The sequence below is a fragment of the Hypanus sabinus genome, chromosome 15 (genome assembly GCF_030144855.1).
Source record: "Hypanus sabinus isolate sHypSab1 chromosome 15, sHypSab1.hap1, whole genome shotgun sequence".
Taxonomy (NCBI): domain Eukaryota; kingdom Metazoa; phylum Chordata; class Chondrichthyes; order Myliobatiformes; family Dasyatidae; genus Hypanus; species Hypanus sabinus.
In genome coordinates, this window is record NC_082720.1 from 57,805,236 (window position 1) to 57,827,104 (window position 21,869).

Below are 21,869 nucleotides of genomic sequence, written 5' to 3' on the forward strand. Positions count from 1 at the left end.
GTACTATTTATCTGCTTTGCTCGTAATGCAGCTGCCTTTTCCCCATTTCTGCCATGTGTAATAACACAATAGACTATTGAGAAAGGCACCAGTCCTGATGACTTTCAGCTCCATGATTCAGGGAAGATTCTATTAAAGAAATAACGTGCACAAGAATAAGTTTGAATGAATTAAATCTATTCATCTTTCAGCTGATTAATGCACATCTAAAAATCAGATTGAGGCATGCATGATCCAATACAGCTAATCAAACAACCTGCAGCACATTATCTCTCCTCAATATCTGGGATTTATTTTTAATTCATATGATTGGTAATGGGATGCTATTACAGCTCGGGAGCTATGGAGATTGGGGTTGAATTCTGGTGCCGCCCGTAAGTTGTTTCTGTATGTCATCCCCATGGAATACGTAGGTTTTCCCCAGATGCGTTTGTTCCCTCCCACAGTCCAAAGACGTACATAGTAGGATCATTAGTCACTGTAAATTGTCCCGTGATTAGGTTAGGGTTAAATCAGGGTTGTCTGGCATTGTTTGACTCAAAGGCCCGGAAGCGGAAGGGTCTGAGCTGTCTCATTAAATAAATAAAAAAAGAAATTTGTTCTAGTTGTCGAATAGGAACTCACTGTTCCCGTTAGGACTACATCTTATTCAGAAACAGAATCAGGTTTATTATCACTGATACTTGTCATGAAATTCATTGTTTGCAGCTGCAGTACAGTATAATACATAAAATAGACTACATATTACAATAACAAATACATTAAAAAAAAATAAAGTGGTGCAAAAAGAGAGCAGAATAGTGAGGTAGTGGTTTAACGTGCTTGGAAATAGGTACAGAGGGGATGCCAGGGGTACGTTTTTCACACAGAAAGTGGTCGGTGCATGGAATGCACTGCCGGGCAACAGTGCTGGTGGCAGACGCAGTAGGGTCATTTGAGAGACTCTTTAGATAGGTACATGGAGCTTAGAAAAATGGAGGGCTATGTGGTAGGGAAATTCTAGGCAGTTTCTAGAGTAGGTTACTTGGTTGGCACAACATTGTGGGCCTGAGGACTTGTAATGTGCTGTAGATTTCTATGTTCTATGTTCCTGTCTAGTGGTAATAATGAGAAGAGGGCATGTCCTGGGTCAGCCTCTAGTACATATACTGTTTTACTCTCTGCTGTGTTATTTGTTGAATCAGACAGTGCTAGATTCAGGAAGCTATTTGACTCATTGAGTATACTCCATCTTTCCCAGTGAACAGCCATCTAGTCAGTCACATTCACCAGCTCTTTCCCTTTAAAAACAAATCACTGCGTACACACACAAATCATTGTTTTCTGCAAACCGCTTTAGAACTGCACTTTATATAATGAGCTTTGCTTCATGTCAAGTTTTTCATTTCTCCTCCAAAATATTCCAATTGCACTGATTGGAAAGTGGTGAATCTGTGGAATTCATTGTCACAGGCAGTTATGGAGGCAAAATCTGTATGTATATTTAAGGCAGAGGTTAATCAATTCTTGATTGGTCAGAGCATGAAGGAATAGGGGAGAAGACAGGAGATTGGGGCTGTAGGGAAAAATGAATCAGCCATACTGAAATGGCAGAGCAGATACAATGGACCAAATGGCTTAATTCTGCTCCTATATCTTATGATCTTAATTATAGAATATAGAACAGAACAGAGAGATGATGTGATAGAGGTGTATGAGATGATAAGACAGGCTAGATAGAGTGAATCGACAGAGACCTTTTTCCCAGGTCTGAAATGGCTAATATGAGAAGGCACAATTTGGAGAAAAGTATGGGGGTGGGGGTATGTCATAGGTAAGTTCTTTGCACAGAGTGGTGTTTACAGAACACCCTACCAAGGGTGGTAGTAGAGGCAGATACATTAGGGGCATTTAAAATACTCTTAGACAGGCACTTTAGGATTGAAAGAATGAAGGACTTCTTAGGAGGGAAAGGCTAAAGTGACTTTAGAGTACGTTAGGAGGCCAGCACAACATTATGGGCCAAAAGGCCTGCACTGTGCATGTTCTATGTATTGCACTGGCACAACCCTCCAGCCCACAATGTCTATATTGACCCTGATACCAAATTAAACCAAATCTATCTGCCTGTACATGATCCTTCAATTCCTGCATGTTCATGCACCTGTCAAAATACATCTCAAACTCCACTATTGTGTCTGTTCCCACCACCTCCTTAGCAGTGTCTTCCAGGCACTTAGTACTGTGTGTAAAAAAAAACTTTAACTGCATACCTCCTTTAAATTTCTCCACTCTCACCCTTGAGCTGTGTCCTCCGGTGTTTGATGTTTAATTCTATGTGTTCTTCTTTTTACAAATCAGCCTTGTGTAAATGCTTGGAAGGGTTTGATGATGTGCTGGACTTACGAATGAAATTATCAGTTCAAATCACATTGGAACTTGTGAAGCTGAATGCATTTGTTAATTTGTGGCCTAGCACATTTTTAAAAATATCACTGGCTCATTTATTTCCTTGAAGGTCAGAAAACTGCTATCAAGCCTTAATTTACTTTGCTTGGTTGATTCATAATGCCTGTGTAATAGTCCGTCAGGCGAATGAAATATGTCCATTATACTTCTCAAAGCTATCACTCATGTTGCTTCACAAAGAGGGCTGTCAGTTCTTGCCTTTCTACGGTTAAGTATCAAGTCCGTACTAAAGAGCTGTCCAGGCTTGTCTGAGCACATGCTACATGCCTTTAAAAGGAAAATCCTACAAAACTATTGGCCCAATACATCAGGGGTAAAGCCCTCCCAACCACTGAGCACAACTGCACATGTAAAGCTATCACAGAAAAGCAGTATCCATCATTACACATCCCCACCACCCAGGTAATGCTCCCTTGTTGCTTCTGGCATCAGGTAGAAGGTACAAGAGCTTCAGGACTTGCACCAGCAGGTTCAAAAATAGTTTCTATTCTTCAACCATCAGGCTCTTGAATAAAAGGGGATAACATCACTCATTTGCCCCATCATTGAGATGTTCCCACAACCAATGATCGCACTTTAAGGCTTTCCTCCAGTCCTGCTGAAGGGTTTTGGCTTGAAATGTCGACTGTACTCTTTTCCTAGACGCTGTCTGGCCTGCTGAGTTCCTCCAGCATTTTGTGTGTGTTGTGTCTGTATCTCACTTTAAGGACTCCTTATCTCATTATCTCATGTTCTTGTTATTCATTGCTAATTATTTATATTTGCATTTGCACAGTTTGTTGTCTTCTGCACTCTGGTTGACCTTTCACTGATCCTGTTATAGTTATTACCCTTTTGGTTTGCTGAGTACACCAGCAAGAAAATGAATCTCATGGTTGTACATGGTGACATTAATGTACTTCGGTAATACATTTTCTTTGAATTTTGAATTGCATATTCAAATTATATGGTAAATGGAAAACTTTCAAATTTATTTTATTTATTTAGTTTTATTTAGAGATGGAACATAGTAACAGACCCTTCTGTTATATGACCAATTAGTCTACTAACCCATTTGTCTTAAGAATGTGGGAAGAAACCAGAGTATCCAGAGGAAACTCAAACGGTCACGGGGAGAGCCAACAAACTGCTTACAGGCAGCGGCGGAATTAATCCTGGCTCGCTGGTGCTATAATAGTGTTATGCTAACTTGGACGCTAATATGCTACATTAAAATTAAAACAGCAAAATACTGACTTAATGAGTGACTTCACACAGGTTATGCAACCACTGGTGCCAGGCAGACAATCTATGAAGAGTATTGATAATGGCTGGGGAGTCTCTACCTTGTAGCACATGGAGTAGGTCGCATTCCTAGCGGCTCTCTTTTAACAGATCCCTTTTAGTTTTGATGACTTACTACTTCTACTGAAGGATTTATTATTCTTACTGAAGGATTTACGACTTAATTACAATGGCCGAGAAAAGTCGTTCTGGCATTGAACTGAGAAGTGGCAAGACTTTCCCTGAAATGGAGCAAATGGAACAAACCAAGAAAAATGAGGAGCCTGTTACACTAGCGGGAATATTTTCTTCAATGCAAAACATGAAGTTGGAATTCGGAATTCTTAATATTAAAATTGATAAGCTGGCCAGTTCAAACTGGAAGCTCGAAAAAGCTATTTCTACGATTTGAGACTCTCTGAAAAACTTGGACTCTCAACTTCAAACACTTCAGCAGACTACAACCCGAATTGAGAGTAAGCATGATCGATTCAAGCAAACTATTAAAGATCAAGGAATGAAGATATCTTCAATGGAAAAGAAAATCAATGAAATTACCTCGGAGCTATCTAAAACAAAGAAAAGAATGGTTGATTTAGATAGTAGAGGGCATTGGAGGAACCTGCGTATTCTGAGACTGCCTGAAAATACTGAAGCTGGCGATCTGTTAAAATTCTTTTCAGATATGCTGTACTCACTTTTCAATGAGACCCTCGAAACTAGCCCCTTAATTGACAGAGCTCACAGAATTCCATTTTCTCGGTGTTCAGCCGAATTACGTTCTCGAGCAGTTGTACTTTCTTTGCATTATTATACGAATAAAGAAGTTATTATTTGAGAAGTCAGAAAGAAACAGAAATTATTCTTCAATTCAACACATATTCGTATAGTCGAAGATTATCCACTTGAGATCTTTGCCGAAAGGAAGAAATATCGCAAAGTTATGAGTGAAATGTATAAATTAGATTTAAATCCCTCCCTTCACTTTCTAGCAAAGCTGATACTTTTTCCTGAAAAATCTCAATCATTGAGAATCTACTCTCTTCAGGAGGGATGGGAGTATACTAAAAATCTTAAAGTTAAGCCTACTGAATAAAATATTAAAGTTACTCCGATTACTCAATAGGCAATTTTGAAGTATCTGCTGTATGAGTTGTTTATGGAGCTTTTGAGTTAAGTATGCGTTATACCTTTTCATTCTCTGGTATGGGACATGGTCGATTTATTTTTTTAATCTTATTAATAATTAGTACATATATAACTGTCTTGTAGGAAACCTTTATAGTATTGTACTTTAGTGGTCTGTGTAGGACCTGTTGTGTACTAATCTTTTTATTTCTTTTATTTGCTTCAATACTTATAGTTTTAGGTCTGTTTTATGTATGTATGTATATATATATCTCTCTCTCTCTCTCTCTCTCTCTCTATACACACGCGCGCACACACACACATATATATATGTACTCATTTACTTTTCTTTTTCGAGAGAAAGAATATTGTTTGTAACATTATTTGCCCAGATTTATTCCTTCATTTGAATCTATGTTTAAGCTACTTTAGCTGATTCTAAGATGGCTGTTGTCGATTATATTTTTATTAATGTTAGACATAACATCATAGTAGTTGAATTCTGTTTGTGCCTTTTATTTTGGCTATTTTTCGTGGGATTTTTGCTTTTTTTTTATTATACAGAGCTGCAAGATGGAGAACAGGGTCAAAGGTTATTTGCACGGGACCAGCCTATCGGTTCCTTCATTTCTATCTATTGAGTGGGGGGAGGGGTCTATTAGAGTAGGTTCTTTTCTTGATTGGGCAGTTTTTTTGATGGATTTCTCTTTCGTAAACGCATCACTCCTGGTTGTACCCGCGCCTTTTGGTTTAATCTGTACTTGCGTAACATTTCTCTTATATAATATTAAACTCAATTTTAAACATGGACGTTAATAAAATCAAAATAATATCTTGGAATTGGAATGGCGTCAATCATCCCATTAAGCGTAAAAAGATTTTTAAGAAATTAATAATGCTGATATTATTTTTGTGCAAGGAAATCACATATGAAAACAGGATGAGGACAGGTTTTTCTGCTTCTGGAAAGGGCCTTTATTTGACTTGCTGTCGGATAGTAAAACAAGAAGCGTTTCTATATTTCTTGGTCCCAAAATCCCTTTTGTACACCTTAATACTACTACTGATTCGACTGGAAGATATTTAATTGTTACTGGTTTATTATGCGAGCAAAAGGTAGCTCTAGTGTGTGTACATGCACCTAATGTAGATAATTATGATTTTTTTAAAGAAACTTTTTTCAGAATTACCTAATCTCAATGAAAATAAGCTGATCATGGGTGGTGACTTTAATTGTTGCTTAAATCCGGCAATTGACAGGTCATCAACCAATCCGTCTCTTCCTAATAAAGCGGCAGCTTGTATTAACTCTTTTTTTCTTAGAATATGGTCTTGTCGATATTTGGAAATATAAACACCTCAATGATAAAGATTTCTCTTTTTTCTCACACGTCCATCATAAATATTCTCGAATTGATTACTTTTTTTTAGATACACGTCTGTTAAACTCCGTTGTTGAATGTGCGTATGACATCATTGAGCTTTCAGATCACGCGCCTTTAAAGCTAACCCTTAAGCTTTTGGATAGATTTTTGAAAATCTCACAGTGGAGATTGAACCCCGTATTGTTACAGGATCCAGCTTTTGTTAATTTTATTAAGGAGCAAATTTCTATATTTTTTGAATTTAATACAACTGAAGGAATGTCAAATCTGGTTATATGGGACACCTTCAAATCTTTTCTTAGGGGACAGATAATCTTGTATTCAGCAGCCTTAAGAAAGAAAACTAAAGCGGAATTGTCAGTGCTTATTAATAAAATTAAACAGATAGATAAAGCGTATTCAGTTAAACCTACTGAAGACCTATATAAAGAAAGGGTCGAACTTCAATCACAGTATGATTTACTTCTGACCTTTCCCATTGAACAGCAAATTTTTAAATCTAAAAGTTTATTTTATATACATGGGGAAAAAATCTGCTAAACTTTTAGCGGGTCAGTTAAAGAATGGGATGGTCAGAAGACAGATTTTAAAAATTTGCTGACCAGATAGAACAGAAACTTTAGATCCTTATGAACTTAATAAGATATTTATGGTCTTTTATTCTAATCTTTATAAATCTGAATTCTCTGATAGTACTATGACTATGAATAAATTTTTGCAAAGGTTAAACATACCCCAAATTTTGATTCAAGATGCCGATATGTTAGATGCACCTATTAAACAAGAGGAGATAGCCAAGGCTATATCCTCTATGCAATTAGGTAAAGCTCCAGGACCTGATGGTTATCCGGTAGAATTTTATAAGACCTTTCATGAAATGCTTATACCACATCTTCATCAAACGTTTACCAACTCTACATCCTCTGGGAACCTTCCTAAAACTTTTTATGAAGCACTAATTTCATTGATTCCAGAAAAAGGAAAAGACCTACTGGAATGTGAATCCTATAGAACTATTTCTTTACTGAATGTAGATTTTAAAATTCTCTCTAAGATTCTAGCAAATAGGCTTGAGACTATCTTGCCTAATGTTATTTCAAACGATCAAACAGGATTTATTAAAAATAGGTACTCACATTTTAATATTTGAAGGTCATTAAATATCATTTATTCCCCCTCAGCCAAAGAATCATAATGTATTGTATCATTGGATGCAGAGAAAGCCTTTGATAGGGTGGAGTAGCCTTATCTATTTCAAGTTTTGAAGAGGTTTAATTTTGGTCCAGGATTTATTTCCTGGATTAAATTGATTTATCATGCCCCGATACCTGTGGTTTTAACTAATAATCAAAAGTCTCCTTACTTTAGATTATATAGCAGTACCCGTCAGTGTTGTCCCCTTAGTCCTTTATTATTTAATTTGGCTTTAGAACCAATTGTTATTGCTCTTAGGGATTCTCATTCTGTGCAGGGTATTAGGAGAGGGGATAAATTACATAAGGTTTTGTTATACGCGGATGATTTATTAGTTTATATTTCAAATCCTAAGAAATCTACTCCTTCTATGTTATCTGTATTTATGGAATTTGGTACTTTTTCTCGATATAAACTTAATTTACATAAAAGTGAATTATTTCCTAATAATAATTATTCTGATTATTATGATCAAATACCTTTTAACATCGCCAAAAACCATTTTACTTAACTTGGTATCAAAATTACAAAAAATTTTAAAGACCTATATAGGTATAATTTCTTCCCTTTAGTTGAATATACTCAACAGGCGCTTTCTAAATGGTCACCTATGTCGATGTCATTGATAGGTTGAATAAATGCTATAAAAATGGTTATTCTACCGAAATTTTTATATATTCAAGCAGTTTTCTCTTTTGTTCCAAAACCATTTTTTGATAGATTCTCTGATTTTATCTTATGTTTCAAATAATAAAAGCTCTAGAGTAAATAAACTTTGATTGCAAAAATCAAAAAAAGTTGGAGGACTGGTTTTACCAAACTTTAGATTTTATTATTGGGCAATTACTATTTGTTATATTACTTTTTGGATTTATGATATAGACGACCAAGATCGACCTTCATGGTTACAGTTGGAGGAAAATTCAGTAATGGGGTTTTCGTTAGCTTCTTTATTAGGAGTTTCTCTTCTGTTTTCGCTCTCCAGAATAGGTAGACAAGCTCTTAACCCTATTGTTAAATATACTTTAAAAATTTGGTTTCAATTTCGTAGATTTTTTGAATGAAATGATTTTTTTTACTTTCTAGTAATATTTATTCTAATTTCTTTTTTAAACCATCAACTTTGGATAAGGCTTTTTTAACATGGAAAATTAAGGGAATAAAAACTTTTTTTGATTTGTTTTTACAAGACTGTTTAATGTCTTTTTCACAGTTAATGGATAAATATGATATCTCTAATACACATTTTTTCAGGTATTTACAGGTTAGGGATTTTGTTACGTGATTTTTTTACCGAATTACCCCTTGGCCTGCTCTTCAAATTTGGCTTATGTTATTTTTCAGTTTAAACCTTTTCAAAAATGATTAATAGCTATCATTTATAAACAGTTAATGAATGCTTGCATGTGGCCTAATGATAAGGTTCAACACACCTGGGAAGTAGAACTTCAACATTCACTTTCAGATAGTCAATGGAGTAAAATTCATTATTTAGTCAATAATTCATCTATCTGCGCACGCCATATCTTAATTCAGTTTAAGATAGTATATAGGGCCCATATGTTCAAAGATAAATAGGCGCATATTTTTTCTAATATATGCCCTATTTGTGATAGATGTAATGCAGAAATGGCTACTCTAACTCATATGTTTTGGTCATGTGTAAGCTTAAATAATTTTTGGAGGGATGTGTTTGGAATATTATCTAAAGTTATAGAATGTTCAACCTAATCCACTTACAGTAATTTTTGGGATTATTCCAGAGGAAGCAAGCAAAGAGTCTGCTTCCGCCCAACATGTGATAGCTTTTTCCAACTTTACTGGCTAGGAGAGCTATTTTGCGACATCGGAAAGAATCTAACCCACCTAATGTTTTCTATTGGCTCTCCTCCATTACGTCATGTCTAAGCTTGGAGAAAATTAGAAGCCGGATATTTGATACATCCTTTAATTTTGAACAAGTCTGGCGACCCTTAATTCAATATTTTCACATGATTTAATTTAGTTTTATTTATTTATTTTTCTTTATTTTCTTTGAGGAAAATCCTTATCCATGAAGGTTCGGAGATGACTGGAAGGATGTGTTTTTTTTTCTCTGGTTTTTTTTTCTAATTTTATCCTCAATTGGTCTGCCCAATCTTTCTTTTTCTTTCCTTTTTTTAATTTCAGTTTAGTCAGTGGTTTTTTTTCCCCTTATCAATAAAATTTCCAATTTTTTTATGATTGTTATGAGGAGTTGTAGTTTTTTTGACCATTGTATATATAATAGCATGATATTTTACTTATTTGATTTTGATATTATATACTTTTTGTTTTTACTATTGCTGTTTATATGTCTTTTATATTATCTACTTGCTCAATTCCTCTTCCCATTTGTATATTCTTTATTTGGAAATCAATAAAAAGATTGAAAAATGAAATGAAATGATAATGGCTGGGATCACCTGTCTTGTAAAGACACTGCCCAGAAGAAGGCAATGGCAAACTACTTCTGTAGAGAAATTTGCTAAGAACAACCTTGGTCATGCAAAGACCACAAATGTCCATGTCATATGACATGGTACATAATGAATGAATTATTATTGTTGTCACACAAACAACAAGGAGATTTTGATCTAGTTAACTGTCACGGTAACACTGACTGAAAGATAAATATTGGGCAGGGAACTCTTGTAGGTTACTAAGGCAGGGTAATGTGATCTATTCGTCTAACTGGGCCTATGTTGAATATCTCCTCTGAGAAACATCTTTTTTTCACAATGGAGTTACTGGCTATTAGCTCAAGTAATGAGTGGGGCTTGGTCCCAGTCTGCTGAAGGAGCCAATGGGTAAAGCTTGATGGTTCTCATACTTGTTATGTGGTCTTACAATACAGACAGTAAATAATTAACCACAGTGTTCCTTGCCCCCCAGAGAAGGATCGCAGTGACAATGCTGTTCTCAATATGCTGTAACAGGGAAGTATTAAATATCGATCATCTTTCAAATGTTTCAGGTCAAATTGAAGTTGATTGACAGACCTCTAAATCTAATAATTCTACAAGTGTGAATTTACATCCAGAAAAAACTTATGCTGCTATCTGTAAATTGTAAATATCAAAATACATAATCATAATCAATAGTACTATATCAGGGCACAGTAATAAATTGGTAATCTGAAAAATTTTAACTTATTAAAAGATCGATGTTACTTACATAAAACAGAAGCTATTTCCTTTCACCACATTATAATTGCAGCCTCTCTGTTAAGGGTTGATGTCTTATTTCGTGGAGCTAAACCGTGACGGAAATGACCATTATCTACTATATCAGAGTGTCAGAGTGTCTGGATAAAGGCTTACATTTTTTTGACTGAGATGGGGGAACTACACATGACAGTGAACCTTGGGAGCTCTCTACCCCAAAGACATCTGGAATGGAGTTATTCAGCATGCTTTAGGCAGAGGTAGTTTCCTTTCATATATGCCCTGGGGAGATTGGGGGTTATGGGGATCAGCAAGAAAACTGGAGTAGAGACAGCAATCAGATCAACTGTAACATTGAATTGTGAAGCAGTTTCCAGGGTTCGAATGGTCTGCTCTTGCAGCTGTTGGTAATGCCCTTCACTGGAAATCTGGAACTTGAGACCCAAAGTGAGAATTTTAAAACTGAGATTGGAAGAAGAAGAACGATAAGGTTTAAGGGAAACAAAAACAAGGTTAAAATTCTAATCAACTGAATCCAACTGAATTGATGTACAGGCTGGAGAGGTGACTATTATTAAACATTAGAAATAAAAAATTGATAACTACCTGAACACTTGACAAATATTTCATTACATTAGCAGGTTAAAAAAATTATCAATTTTAAATTGCTAACTTAAGATCAAAGTCTGGAATGCAACATCATTTTTCAAAATCATCCGGAAACTTGGAAAAAATTGTGCTCTGACACCAATATTTTGTGGAGATTAGTTTATCACATGGACACCAGTAAAGATGTCTTTCCTATTCTCCAGTCAAAATACTGCTGCTCAATATTGCTCAATGAAATTACCAACCATACTTCACGCAGTCCTTTCAATTAATTATTGTTTAAATTCTCACAAGAGTGTGAGAACTTTTTTTTATTGCAAGGTGGATAGAAAGTAGATGTTCTGTCCTTACCTGCCTGCCGAGGACCTCTCTTCCTCCTGAAGGCAGCTCCTGATTGAAGGGCCTCCATTAGATGGTCCATCACTCCAGTCTCATCACCCTCTGTGCACAGAACAAAAACAAGAATGACATGCCAGGCCTTAGTATATACAGCAACACCAAAAGACAAATCTACATCAATCTTGAGCTAACAAACCAATTCAAGAATTACTCTGGTCTTGATTACAAGCAGGCCTTTTGAAAAATCCAAACAGGTTAATTAAAATATGACAAAAACTTCCAATGAGATGCTGAATAAATAAATCTATAATTCTGCATGTACTTGTATGAAAACAGATTTTAACGTGTTTAGAATTATTGCTGTACACCATAGAAACAAATCCTTTGCCCCATCACATCTTCTTAATTTTATTTGGAGATATAGTGCTGAACAGACCTTTCCAGCCCTTCAAGTCATGCAGCCCAGCAACCCACTTTAGCCCTAGCCTAATCACAGGACAATTCATAATGACCGATTAACCTACTAACCAGTATATCTTTGGACTGTGTGGGGAAATCCGAGCACCCAGAGAAAACAGCATGAGCACGTGGGAAGGAATGTACAAACTTGCTTAGGAGTGCTGGAATTAAACTCCAAACTATGATGCCCTAAGCCATAATAGCATCTCTCTAACTGCTTCCTAAAGATAGTTTTATTTACTTAGAGATAGCAGGCCCTTCCAGCCCAATTACACCCACATGCCCAAATAACAAGCTAACCTACAAGCCTTTGTGATGTGAGAAGAAACTGGAGCACTTGGGGGAAAACTGTGCAATCAGAGAGGATGAATAAATTCCTTACAGAGAGTGGTAGAGCTGTAACAGCATTACAATAACTACCATGCCACACCATACTTGTCAATACCAAGTGCTTTGCAATTTACACTAATTCCCTTTCTGGTATTAAGCCTGTTTTCTTCTATGTCTAGCTTGTCTAATTGTTTGTCTAAATGCTTATTAGACAAAGTGATTTATCTGTCTCTACTACCTCCTCTGGTAGCAAGTTCCAGATATCAACTACCGCTGATGCAAAAAATGTACCCCTCAGATCTTCAGTGGGTGTGTGGAATGCACGAAGGCTGTGGTGGTAGAAGCGAATACAATAGGGTCTTTTAAGAGTCTCTTAGATAGGTACGTGGAGTTTAGAAAAATAGAGGGCTATGTGCTAGGGAAATTCTAGGCAGTTTCGGGAAAGGTTAAATGGTCGGCACAACATTGTGGGCCAAAGGGCCTGCAATGTGCTGTAAATTTCTATATTCTATGTTCTTCTCCTTAAATCTATGAACTCTTGTTTTTTTGATGCCACTACCATGAGGAAAAAAGATTCTGACCATGAATTCTTCGTATGCCACTTATAATTTCATACATCTGATCATGCATCCGCCCCTTTTCCCCAGAATATTCACTATTTCCTTATAACTGAAGTGCTCTAATCCATGTAACATTCAGATGAATCTTCTCAGCACACTGAACTGCAGTCATGTCCTTGCAGCAGTGTGGTGACCAGAACTGTGTGCAATATACCAAGTGCTGCCTAACCAAAGTCTGATAAAGTTGTAGTAATGACATGCTAACTCTTATATTCTATGTTTTGGCCCATGATGGCCAGCACACACACCTTTCAGCTCAACTGGTGTGCCACTCCACTTTACATATTGCACCTTTACAAGAATATTTGGGATAAGGAAGAAATGAAGCGCATGGGTATGTCTCAGTAATATTCAGCTCCAGCCTAAATTGTACACTTAAAATGGGGAAGGTATGATTGACACATTGCTTTACAACACCAACAATCACCAGTAAGGACTCAATTCCCACTGTTGCCTGTAACAAGTTTGTACATTGTCTCAGTGACCACATGGACTTCCTGTGTGCTTAGGTTTCCTTCCACATTCTAAAGACATATGAATTACAGTTAGTGAGCTGTGGGCATGCTATGTTGATGCCATATGTACAAGATTAGGGGAGGGAAGTTTAGGGGAGACATCAGGGGTAAGTTTTTTTACACAGAGGGTTGTGAGTGCCTGAAATGACTTGCCAGGGATGGTGGTGGAGGCTAAAACATTAGGGGTATTTAAGATCCTCTTGGACAGGCACATGGATGAAAGAAAAATGGAGGGTTATGGGGTAGTGCGGGTTTAGTACCTTTTTTCAATGATTATATGGGTCGGCACAACATCATGGAGGGCTGAAGGGCCTGTATTGTGCTGTAGTGTTCTATGGTTCTATGTTTTCACTGTGAAAAATAAAGCTAATCTCATCTTAATATTAAATCACACAATACAAGTATTTCACTCAAAAATTCAGAAGCACTCATACAGAGGACTGAAGGTATTTGCTGTTCTTTTCTGGAATTTTCTTTCAAGTATTCATTTTTTGGTAGGTGTATGCCACTCCTAAGGCCTATTGTCCTTGAGAAAGTGATGGTGAACAACCTTCTTCCGCAGCTGATTCCTTCTGGAGAATGCACACTGATCATGCTGTAGGAAAGGTAGTTCCAGGATTCAGGCCCAGTGATGATAAAGGAACAATTATATATTTCCTAGCCAGGTAGGTCTGTGACTAAGAGGGGAACTAACAGATGGCTGTTTTCCCCATACCTATAACTTTTCTGGGCATCATGATAAAGACTATGAATCAGTGAGGTGCTGCTGAACTGCATTACCTTACAAATTGTATGCACTGCTGCCAAGGTGGATGGGTGCCAATGCAAGTCAATAATGGAAGAGGATCCGGATCGAGAGCCTCACAACACCAGGGTCAGAAAAAATTAATACCCTCAACCATCAGGCTCTCGAATCAGAAGGAATAACTTCACTCACCACAACACTGAACTGAACCATGGATTCACTTTTAAGGACTCATCATCTCATGTCCTCGATATTTATTGCCTTTGTCGCTTTGGTTATTTGTCTTGTGTGCAGTCTTTCATTTACTGTGATTGCCCGCAAGAAAATGAATCTCAGGATTGTATGTATGTGGTGATGTATATGTACTTTGATAATAAATTTACTTTCAACCTTGATACCCAGCCTCTGACTAGTTCTTACAACTACAGTACTTGTCATGCCAGAACAGTATCTAAGGCTGATTGTGACATAATTATTCATTTTAAATCTGTCAATCAAAATGTCAAACACAAAGATCTCTAATCTATCCTGAACAATGCTGAATATTGTTGCAGCTTCACTAATCTATGCAAGTGAAATGTATTCTATCACATTCCTGATTTGTGGCTTGTGGATAGCCAAAGGCTCTGGGGTGTTGGGGTAAGTCATTTGTGACAGGATACCCAGCCTCTGACTTGTTCTGACAGCTGCAGTACTTGTGTTGTCAGATCAGGATTTCATGGCTGATGGTGAGGTTATTATTAATCTTAAATCTGTTAATCAAAATATTAAGCATAATGAGACAAAGGTCAATGTATGGAGTGAGGCAGCTGATTAGTCATATCTCACTGAACAAGAGTGATGGACTGTGGTTAGAAAATATTAAGATTTAAAAGAATTAACTTTATTTGTCACATGTACATCAAAACATATAGTGAAATATATCATCTGCATCAAATTAAATCATCAGGAATTATGCTGGGCAGTTTGCAAGTGTCACCACACTTCTGGCACCAACATAGCATGCCCACATTTCATTAACCCCAATGTGCATCTTTGCAATGTGGGAGTACACTTAACAAACCCATGCATTGAAGGGGAGATTGTGCAAATTCCTTACAGACAGCGGTGGGAATCGAAAATCGATGCTGTAAAGCTTTGCACTAACTGCTGCACTGCTGTGATGTCCCTGCTATACCAGAGGGGCTGAGTCACAGAGAGAAGTTGGCCAAGCTGGACCCTTATTCCCTAGAGCACAGGAGAATGAGACATGACCTCATAGAAGTTTATAAAATTATGAGTACTTTAGATAAGGTGGATGGTTACAGTCTTTTCCCCAGGTTTTGGGGAGTACAAATCCCTGTACATTCTGGCCATTCTCTGACCTCCCTCATTAACAATGTATTTTCACCCGCAAAACTGCAGTGCACTAAATTTTGAGTTTTTGTACCATTCTCTGAAAACTCCAGAGGCCCTGTTTGCACCAACAGTCATTTCATGATCACATTTCTTCCACATTGGCAACCCATACCGGCTGGGTAGCCTCCAACCTGATGGCATGAACAATGACTTCTCTAACTTCTGTTAATGCCCCTCCTCCCCTTCTTACCCCATCCCTGATATATTTAGTTTCTTTCCCCCCCTCCCCTTTTTTTCTTTCTGTCTCTGCCCATCACTCTGCCTGTTCTCCATCTCCCTCTGGTGCTTCCCTCCCCCTTTCTTTCTCCCTAGGCCTCCTGTCCCATGATCCTTTCCTTTCTCTAGCTCAGTATCCCTTTTGCTAATCACCTTTCTGGCTCTCAGCTTCACTCCACCCCCTCTGGTCTTCTCCTATCATTTCGCATTTCCCCTCCCCCTCCAACTTTCAAATCTCTTACTATCTTCCCTTTCAGTTAGTCCTGACGAAGGGTCTTGGCCCAAAACGTTGACAGCACTTCTCCCTATAGATGCTGCCTGGCCTGCTGCGTTCCACCAAAATACTGGAGCAACTCAGCAGGTTGGGCAGCATATGGAAATAAACAAACTGTCAACGTTTCACACCAAGACCCTTCTTCAGGACTGGAAAGGAAGTGGGAGATGCCAGAATCAAAAGGCGGGGGGTAGGAGGGGAGAGGAGCTCTAAGGTGATGGAGGAAGCTGGGTGGAAGAAGTAAGAAGCTGGGAGGTGGTAAGTGGAAAAGGTAAAGGGCTGAAGAAGGAATCTGATAGGAGAGGAAAGTGGACCATGGGAAAAAGGGAAGGAGGAGGAGCACTGGGGGAGGTTATAGACAGGTAAGGAGGAGATGCACAAGGCCAGAATGGAGAGCAGAAGAAGCAAGAATGGGAGGAGGAAAAAATCAAATTACTGGAAGAAGAAAAACTGCAAGCTTGAACCCTCATTAGAGTAGCTGAAAAGAAAAAGAATGCTTGGTTATAAAATCCATACTAGGCTACACTCCTAGTACAGAAGCTCTGCCAAGTGTAGTGATGGTCCTGGAATAACACTTGAATCCATATTCAAGTGCAAAGGGGATCAAAATAATGTGTTTCTCTGGATCTGAAGCAGCATATGAAAAACAAACTAAGATAAAAAAAACATGATAATAAAAATATATATAAACACAAGAGGTACTGCAGATGCTGGAAACCTAGAACGATACACACAATGTACTGGAGGCATCCTGGAGTTCAGAGTTCAATTCAGGTGTTGTTCTGTAAGAGGTCTCTGAATGTCCTCCCTGTGGAACGTGTGGGGTTTCTCCGGGTGCTCCGGATTCCTCCCACTGTCCAGAGATGTACTGGATAGGTTAACTGGTCATTGTAAATTGCTCTATAATTAGATAAGGGTTAATCGGGGTTGTGGGGTTGCTAGGGCAGCATGGCTTGAAGGGACAGACGGGCCTACTCCACACTGTATCAATAAATAAATAACATCAGGTTCTCAAATGCTGTTACCTTTTTTATACCCGGGACAGCAGCAGCAATCCTGCACTACCGGCCAAAAAGGTAATGAAATAGGATTACTACGAATAAAGAAAAGTTCCATATGTCAAATTTCCAAACTGCAACCTGAGAATGCCCGGCCCATGAAGGATTAGCCAGACAGTCTCAACGGTGCCATCCATCTGTTAGCTGCCCCTTCCCTCACTTAGCAGGTGTCATGGTGATAATGGATGTAAACTGTAATTAGAGTGCCCTACAATTGCAAACTGCCCCTTATAACCCAGAAATGAACTGGTTTTAAACAAAAGGCTACACAGGTTAACGTAAAAAGAAAAAGCAAATTAAAACAGCTGCCTCTACACCTCCAGGGTATTGAGTTTCATTGCACAGATTTCTGCTATTCATGGCACATGTCCAATTTGAGGCAACCTCAATTTTGGAAGAAGCTACCTCAGATGGATTCTACAAGCACAAACATACTCTTGCTCAAGATTTTATTTAATGGAACTGTCAAATCTGGATCAGAGACTGAAAGGTGCCAGGCCGTTAATTTTCTATTCTTGGCATGCTCATAGCAGTTGTGAACATTTGGTTGCAGGAATTGGCATCAATGGATGAGATGAGGAGGATATGATTACCTTAGGCTGTTAAGCTCACTAATTTGCAGCTTGTGTAGGAACAGGCACATAGAATGTCAGTTGCTGGAAAAAATATGACATTTTATCAAACTGTTACAGTGATGACCTTAAGTAAATTGAATCTATTGCTGCTTCTTGCAGAGTAACCCTGTCTGCCCCATCTTTCTGATTTTAGGTCGCAGTAATGAGTATAGGAGTTGGGACATTACGTTAAAGTTATACTATGTTCTAACAAATGAGACCTCATAGATAAATAGGTGCAGGAGTTAAAATGGTTGACTCCAGAGATGTTTATGTGTTATGCATTCTTTTATAAATCAGTGTATTAAGTATAGGAATTGGGATGTTATGATGAAGTTATATAAAATGTTGGTGAGGCAAATCTGGAACAATCTGTGCAGTTCTGGTCACCTACATACAGGAAAGATGTTAATAAGATTGAAGGGCTACACAAAAAAATTTACAAGAATGTTGTTGAGACTTGATAACCTGAGTTATAAGGAAAGGCTCCATAGGTTTTCACTGGAGCATTGGAGAACGAGGAGATATTTGAGAGAGGTATACAAAATTATGAGAGGTCTCGGTAGGGTAAATGCAAGCAATCTATTTCCACTGAAGTTGGGTGAAACAAGATAAAACTATTCTGAGTAAAAGATCTTTCTCACATCCTCCTTGAATCTTCTGCCCAAAACTGAAAAGTTTGGTGTCCTGGTACTAGAACAAACTGCTAATGGGAGCTAGCTTCCCTCTATCGACTCTGTCTGGATCAGCCATAATTTTGTACACCTCCTGAACTTTTGTCAGTCTTCGCTAATGTATTTTTTTTCACAAATTCTATTGATTTCTTTAGTTTTCAAGTCTTTGGATATATCTAAGATGGAAGCTGATAGGTTCTTGATTCATGGAGGCATCAAGGGTTACAGGGAGAAGGCAGGAGAATGGGATTGAGAGGGATAGAGATCAGCCATGATGTAATGATAGAGAATACTCAATGGGCCAAATGGTCTAATTTTGCTTTTATATCCTAGGGTCTTATAACTTATGGAGACAGACACTTAATATTTTAGGAACAGCTCCTTTCCTTCCACCATCAAATTTCTGAACACACAATGAACACGTAAACACTACCTCATTACTTTGCTCTCTTTTTGCAGTAATATTTATAATTTATAGTAATTTATAATACATATTATGTATTGCACTCTACTGCAAAACAAATTTCATAACATATTTCTTAGATAGATTGATGATAGAAGAATGGAGGGATTGCTTAGATTAATCTTAGAGTAGTTTAAAAGGACAGCACAATATCATGGACCAAAAGGTCTATACTATGCTGTACTGTTCTAAGTTCTATGTCAATTATAATAAACTTGATAATTCTTACATTGAACCAGAGACAGCATAATAATCTGAATGTGTTTTTCAACGCTTGACTAGGTCTAAATTGTGTAGGTTGTTGGATTCCACGTGGACTACAGTGAACGTTGGGAAACAGTGGTGTCTATCAGTCAGTACCTTAGGAACACACTGGCTCCATGTAAATCTGAGACTTGTACAGGAGTAGCTCAGCACCTGCTGTTTTCTTTGCTAGCCACAATCAACAGTACATTTGCACATTTGGGCTATGGTAATTCACAATGGCCGTTCATCATCATTTTCTCCAGGACAATTAAAAATGACAGTAAGTGCTGCTTACGCCAGGAATGCCCAAATCATGAAAAATGAATTATAAAAATCATCTTGCTGAAACTACCTTAAATTTGATACTCTATTGGGTCTTTAAACTTGATCTTCTATTACGTGCACAACAGCCTCACGTTGACATCTCAGACTGCAGAGAGTACGATCAAAAAATAGGTTAAATGTCAGTGTTGCTTGAAAGGGAATTAACTGCATTTCATTGAAGTTTTTCCAACTCAGACACCGCATGTTTCTTTCTTGCACAGAATTAGAAGTCAATTATTCCTTAGTATGAAGAAGAACAATCTAACAAAACATTAATATCTTTTCAGTCTTCCTGAAATGTTTCAAATCCATCCAAATTTTTCTCTATCAACAAAATCATCTGACAGCAGCTATTCATGTATCTGGAATCCACACAACAGCAATAACCTCCATTTGCTGTTTAAAATATGTTTGCATCAATCACTTGGTGCTCATCTTGCCAGAGTTGAAGGGGCGAATTCATCCCACTCTCTTGCACACAGGCGTCTTGGGTGATGCTCCGTGCTGTGCTGAGAGAAGGTGCACAGCCGGGGCGCTTTTTACCAGATGAGACTTTAAACCAACATACCCTCAGTGGCCACTTTATTAGACACACCTGTACATCTGCTCTTAAACTCAAATATCTTATCAGTCTATCATGTAGCTGCAACTCAGTACATAAAAGCATGCAGACATGGTCAAGAGGTTCAGTTATTCAGACCAAACATCTGAATGGGGAAGAAATGTGAACTAAGTGACTTTGATCAGGGGATGATTACTGGTGACAGACGAGGGTGGTTTTGAGTATTTCAGAAAATGTTGATCTCTTGGGATGTTCATGCAAAACAGTCTCTAGAGCTTATAGAGAATGGTGTGAAAAACAAACAAATGAAGAAAAATCCGGTGAACAGCAGTTCGGTGGGCAAAAACGCCTTGCTAATGAAAGAGGTCAGAGGTAAATGGCCAGGGAGGTTCAAGCTGACAGTAACTCAAATAACCACGCTTCACAACAGTGGTGTGCAGAAGAGCATCTCAGAATGCACAGGTCAAACCTTGAAGTGGTTGGGCTACAGGAATAGAAGACCATGAACGTACACTCAGTGGCCAGTTTATTATGTACAGAGGTACCTGCTGTACCTAATAAAGTGACCACAGTATACAATCCACCCTCTCAGTTGTCCATAAAAGATCCAACACCACCATTCTGCAAGGGAGTTATCCACACAAGAGTCACAGCCAATATTTACTCTTCAACATCCCAAAAGCAGAGCTTTCACTGAATCATTATCATGTTGTTATTTAAAGAGGCATATTAAATGCAAATCAGTTGCCAAATTTATCATGTTACAAAATGACTGCAAAACTACTCTATTGGTTTGAAATGCTTTGAGATATCAAAAATACCATTCATACTCAATTTCAATTTCTACATCTTATATTCTCATTATTATTTATTTACTGTTTGCAAAATTTGTCTTCTTTTGCACATTAGTTGTTTGTCTTTATGTATAGTTATTCATAAACTTTGCTGTACTTCTTTATTTTCCTGTAAATGCCTGCAAGGAAATGAATCTCAAGGTAGCATATGGTGACATATACTTACTTCACTGATAAATGTACTTTGATTTTGAAAACACTATATTAAAAGCTTTGAAACCCCTTATCATTTGAAATTGCATTACCCAGGTGTAAACTTTAAAAGTGAATTAGGCTTTCTCACTCAAAGCTATCTTGTACCCTCCCTTGAGTGTAATAACTCAGAAATCCTCCTTACAATTAGAGTTTATACATAGACAAAATTCTGCTTGCTAGTTATGTATCCCAGCGAAAGGTAATACGTGTTTATTTATTTGGATATCGTGTGCGAAATAGGACCTTCTGGCTTTTTGAGCTGGATAGCCTCACTTCATCTCTAACCTAATCACATGACAATTTAAAGTGACCAATTAGCCTACCTGGTATTCCAGGATGATTCCAGGGATGAACCAGGTTGATTCAGGATGAAGGGGTTAACCTATGAGGAGGGATTGAATTGCCTGGGGCTATATTCTCTGGAGTTCAGAAGAATGAGAAGGTATCTTATAGAAACATACAAAATTTTGAAAGGGATAGATAAAATAGAAGTAGAAAAGTTATTTCCATTGGTAGGTGAGACTAGAACTAGGGGAAATTGCCTCAAGATTCATCTCAGGGGAGAAGATTTAGGACAGAGATGAGGAGAAACAGTTTTTCCAAGAGAGTGGTAAATCTGTGGAATTCTGTGCCCAGGGAAGCAGTTGAGGTTTCCTCACTAAATATATTTAAGATACAGTTAGATAGATTTTTACATAGTAGGGAAATTAAGGGTTATGGGGGAAAGGCAGGTAGATGGAGCTGAGTTTACAGACAGATCAACCATGATCT

At 37.7% G+C, this 21,869-nt stretch overlaps 1 protein-coding gene across 1 annotated transcript in view; it reads right to left on the minus strand.

Annotated features, from left to right (window-relative positions):
* The window catches only part of LOC132405559 (protein diaphanous homolog 1), a 116,147-nt gene that overhangs the window by 27,995 nt on the left and 66,283 nt on the right, over nucleotides 1-21,869 (minus strand). The window contains exon 9 of the mRNA XM_059990456.1: nucleotides 11,564-11,653. Within this exon, the coding sequence (XP_059846439.1) occupies nucleotides 11,564-11,653 (90 nt within the window). The remainder of the gene's footprint in view (nucleotides 1-11,563; nucleotides 11,654-21,869) is intronic.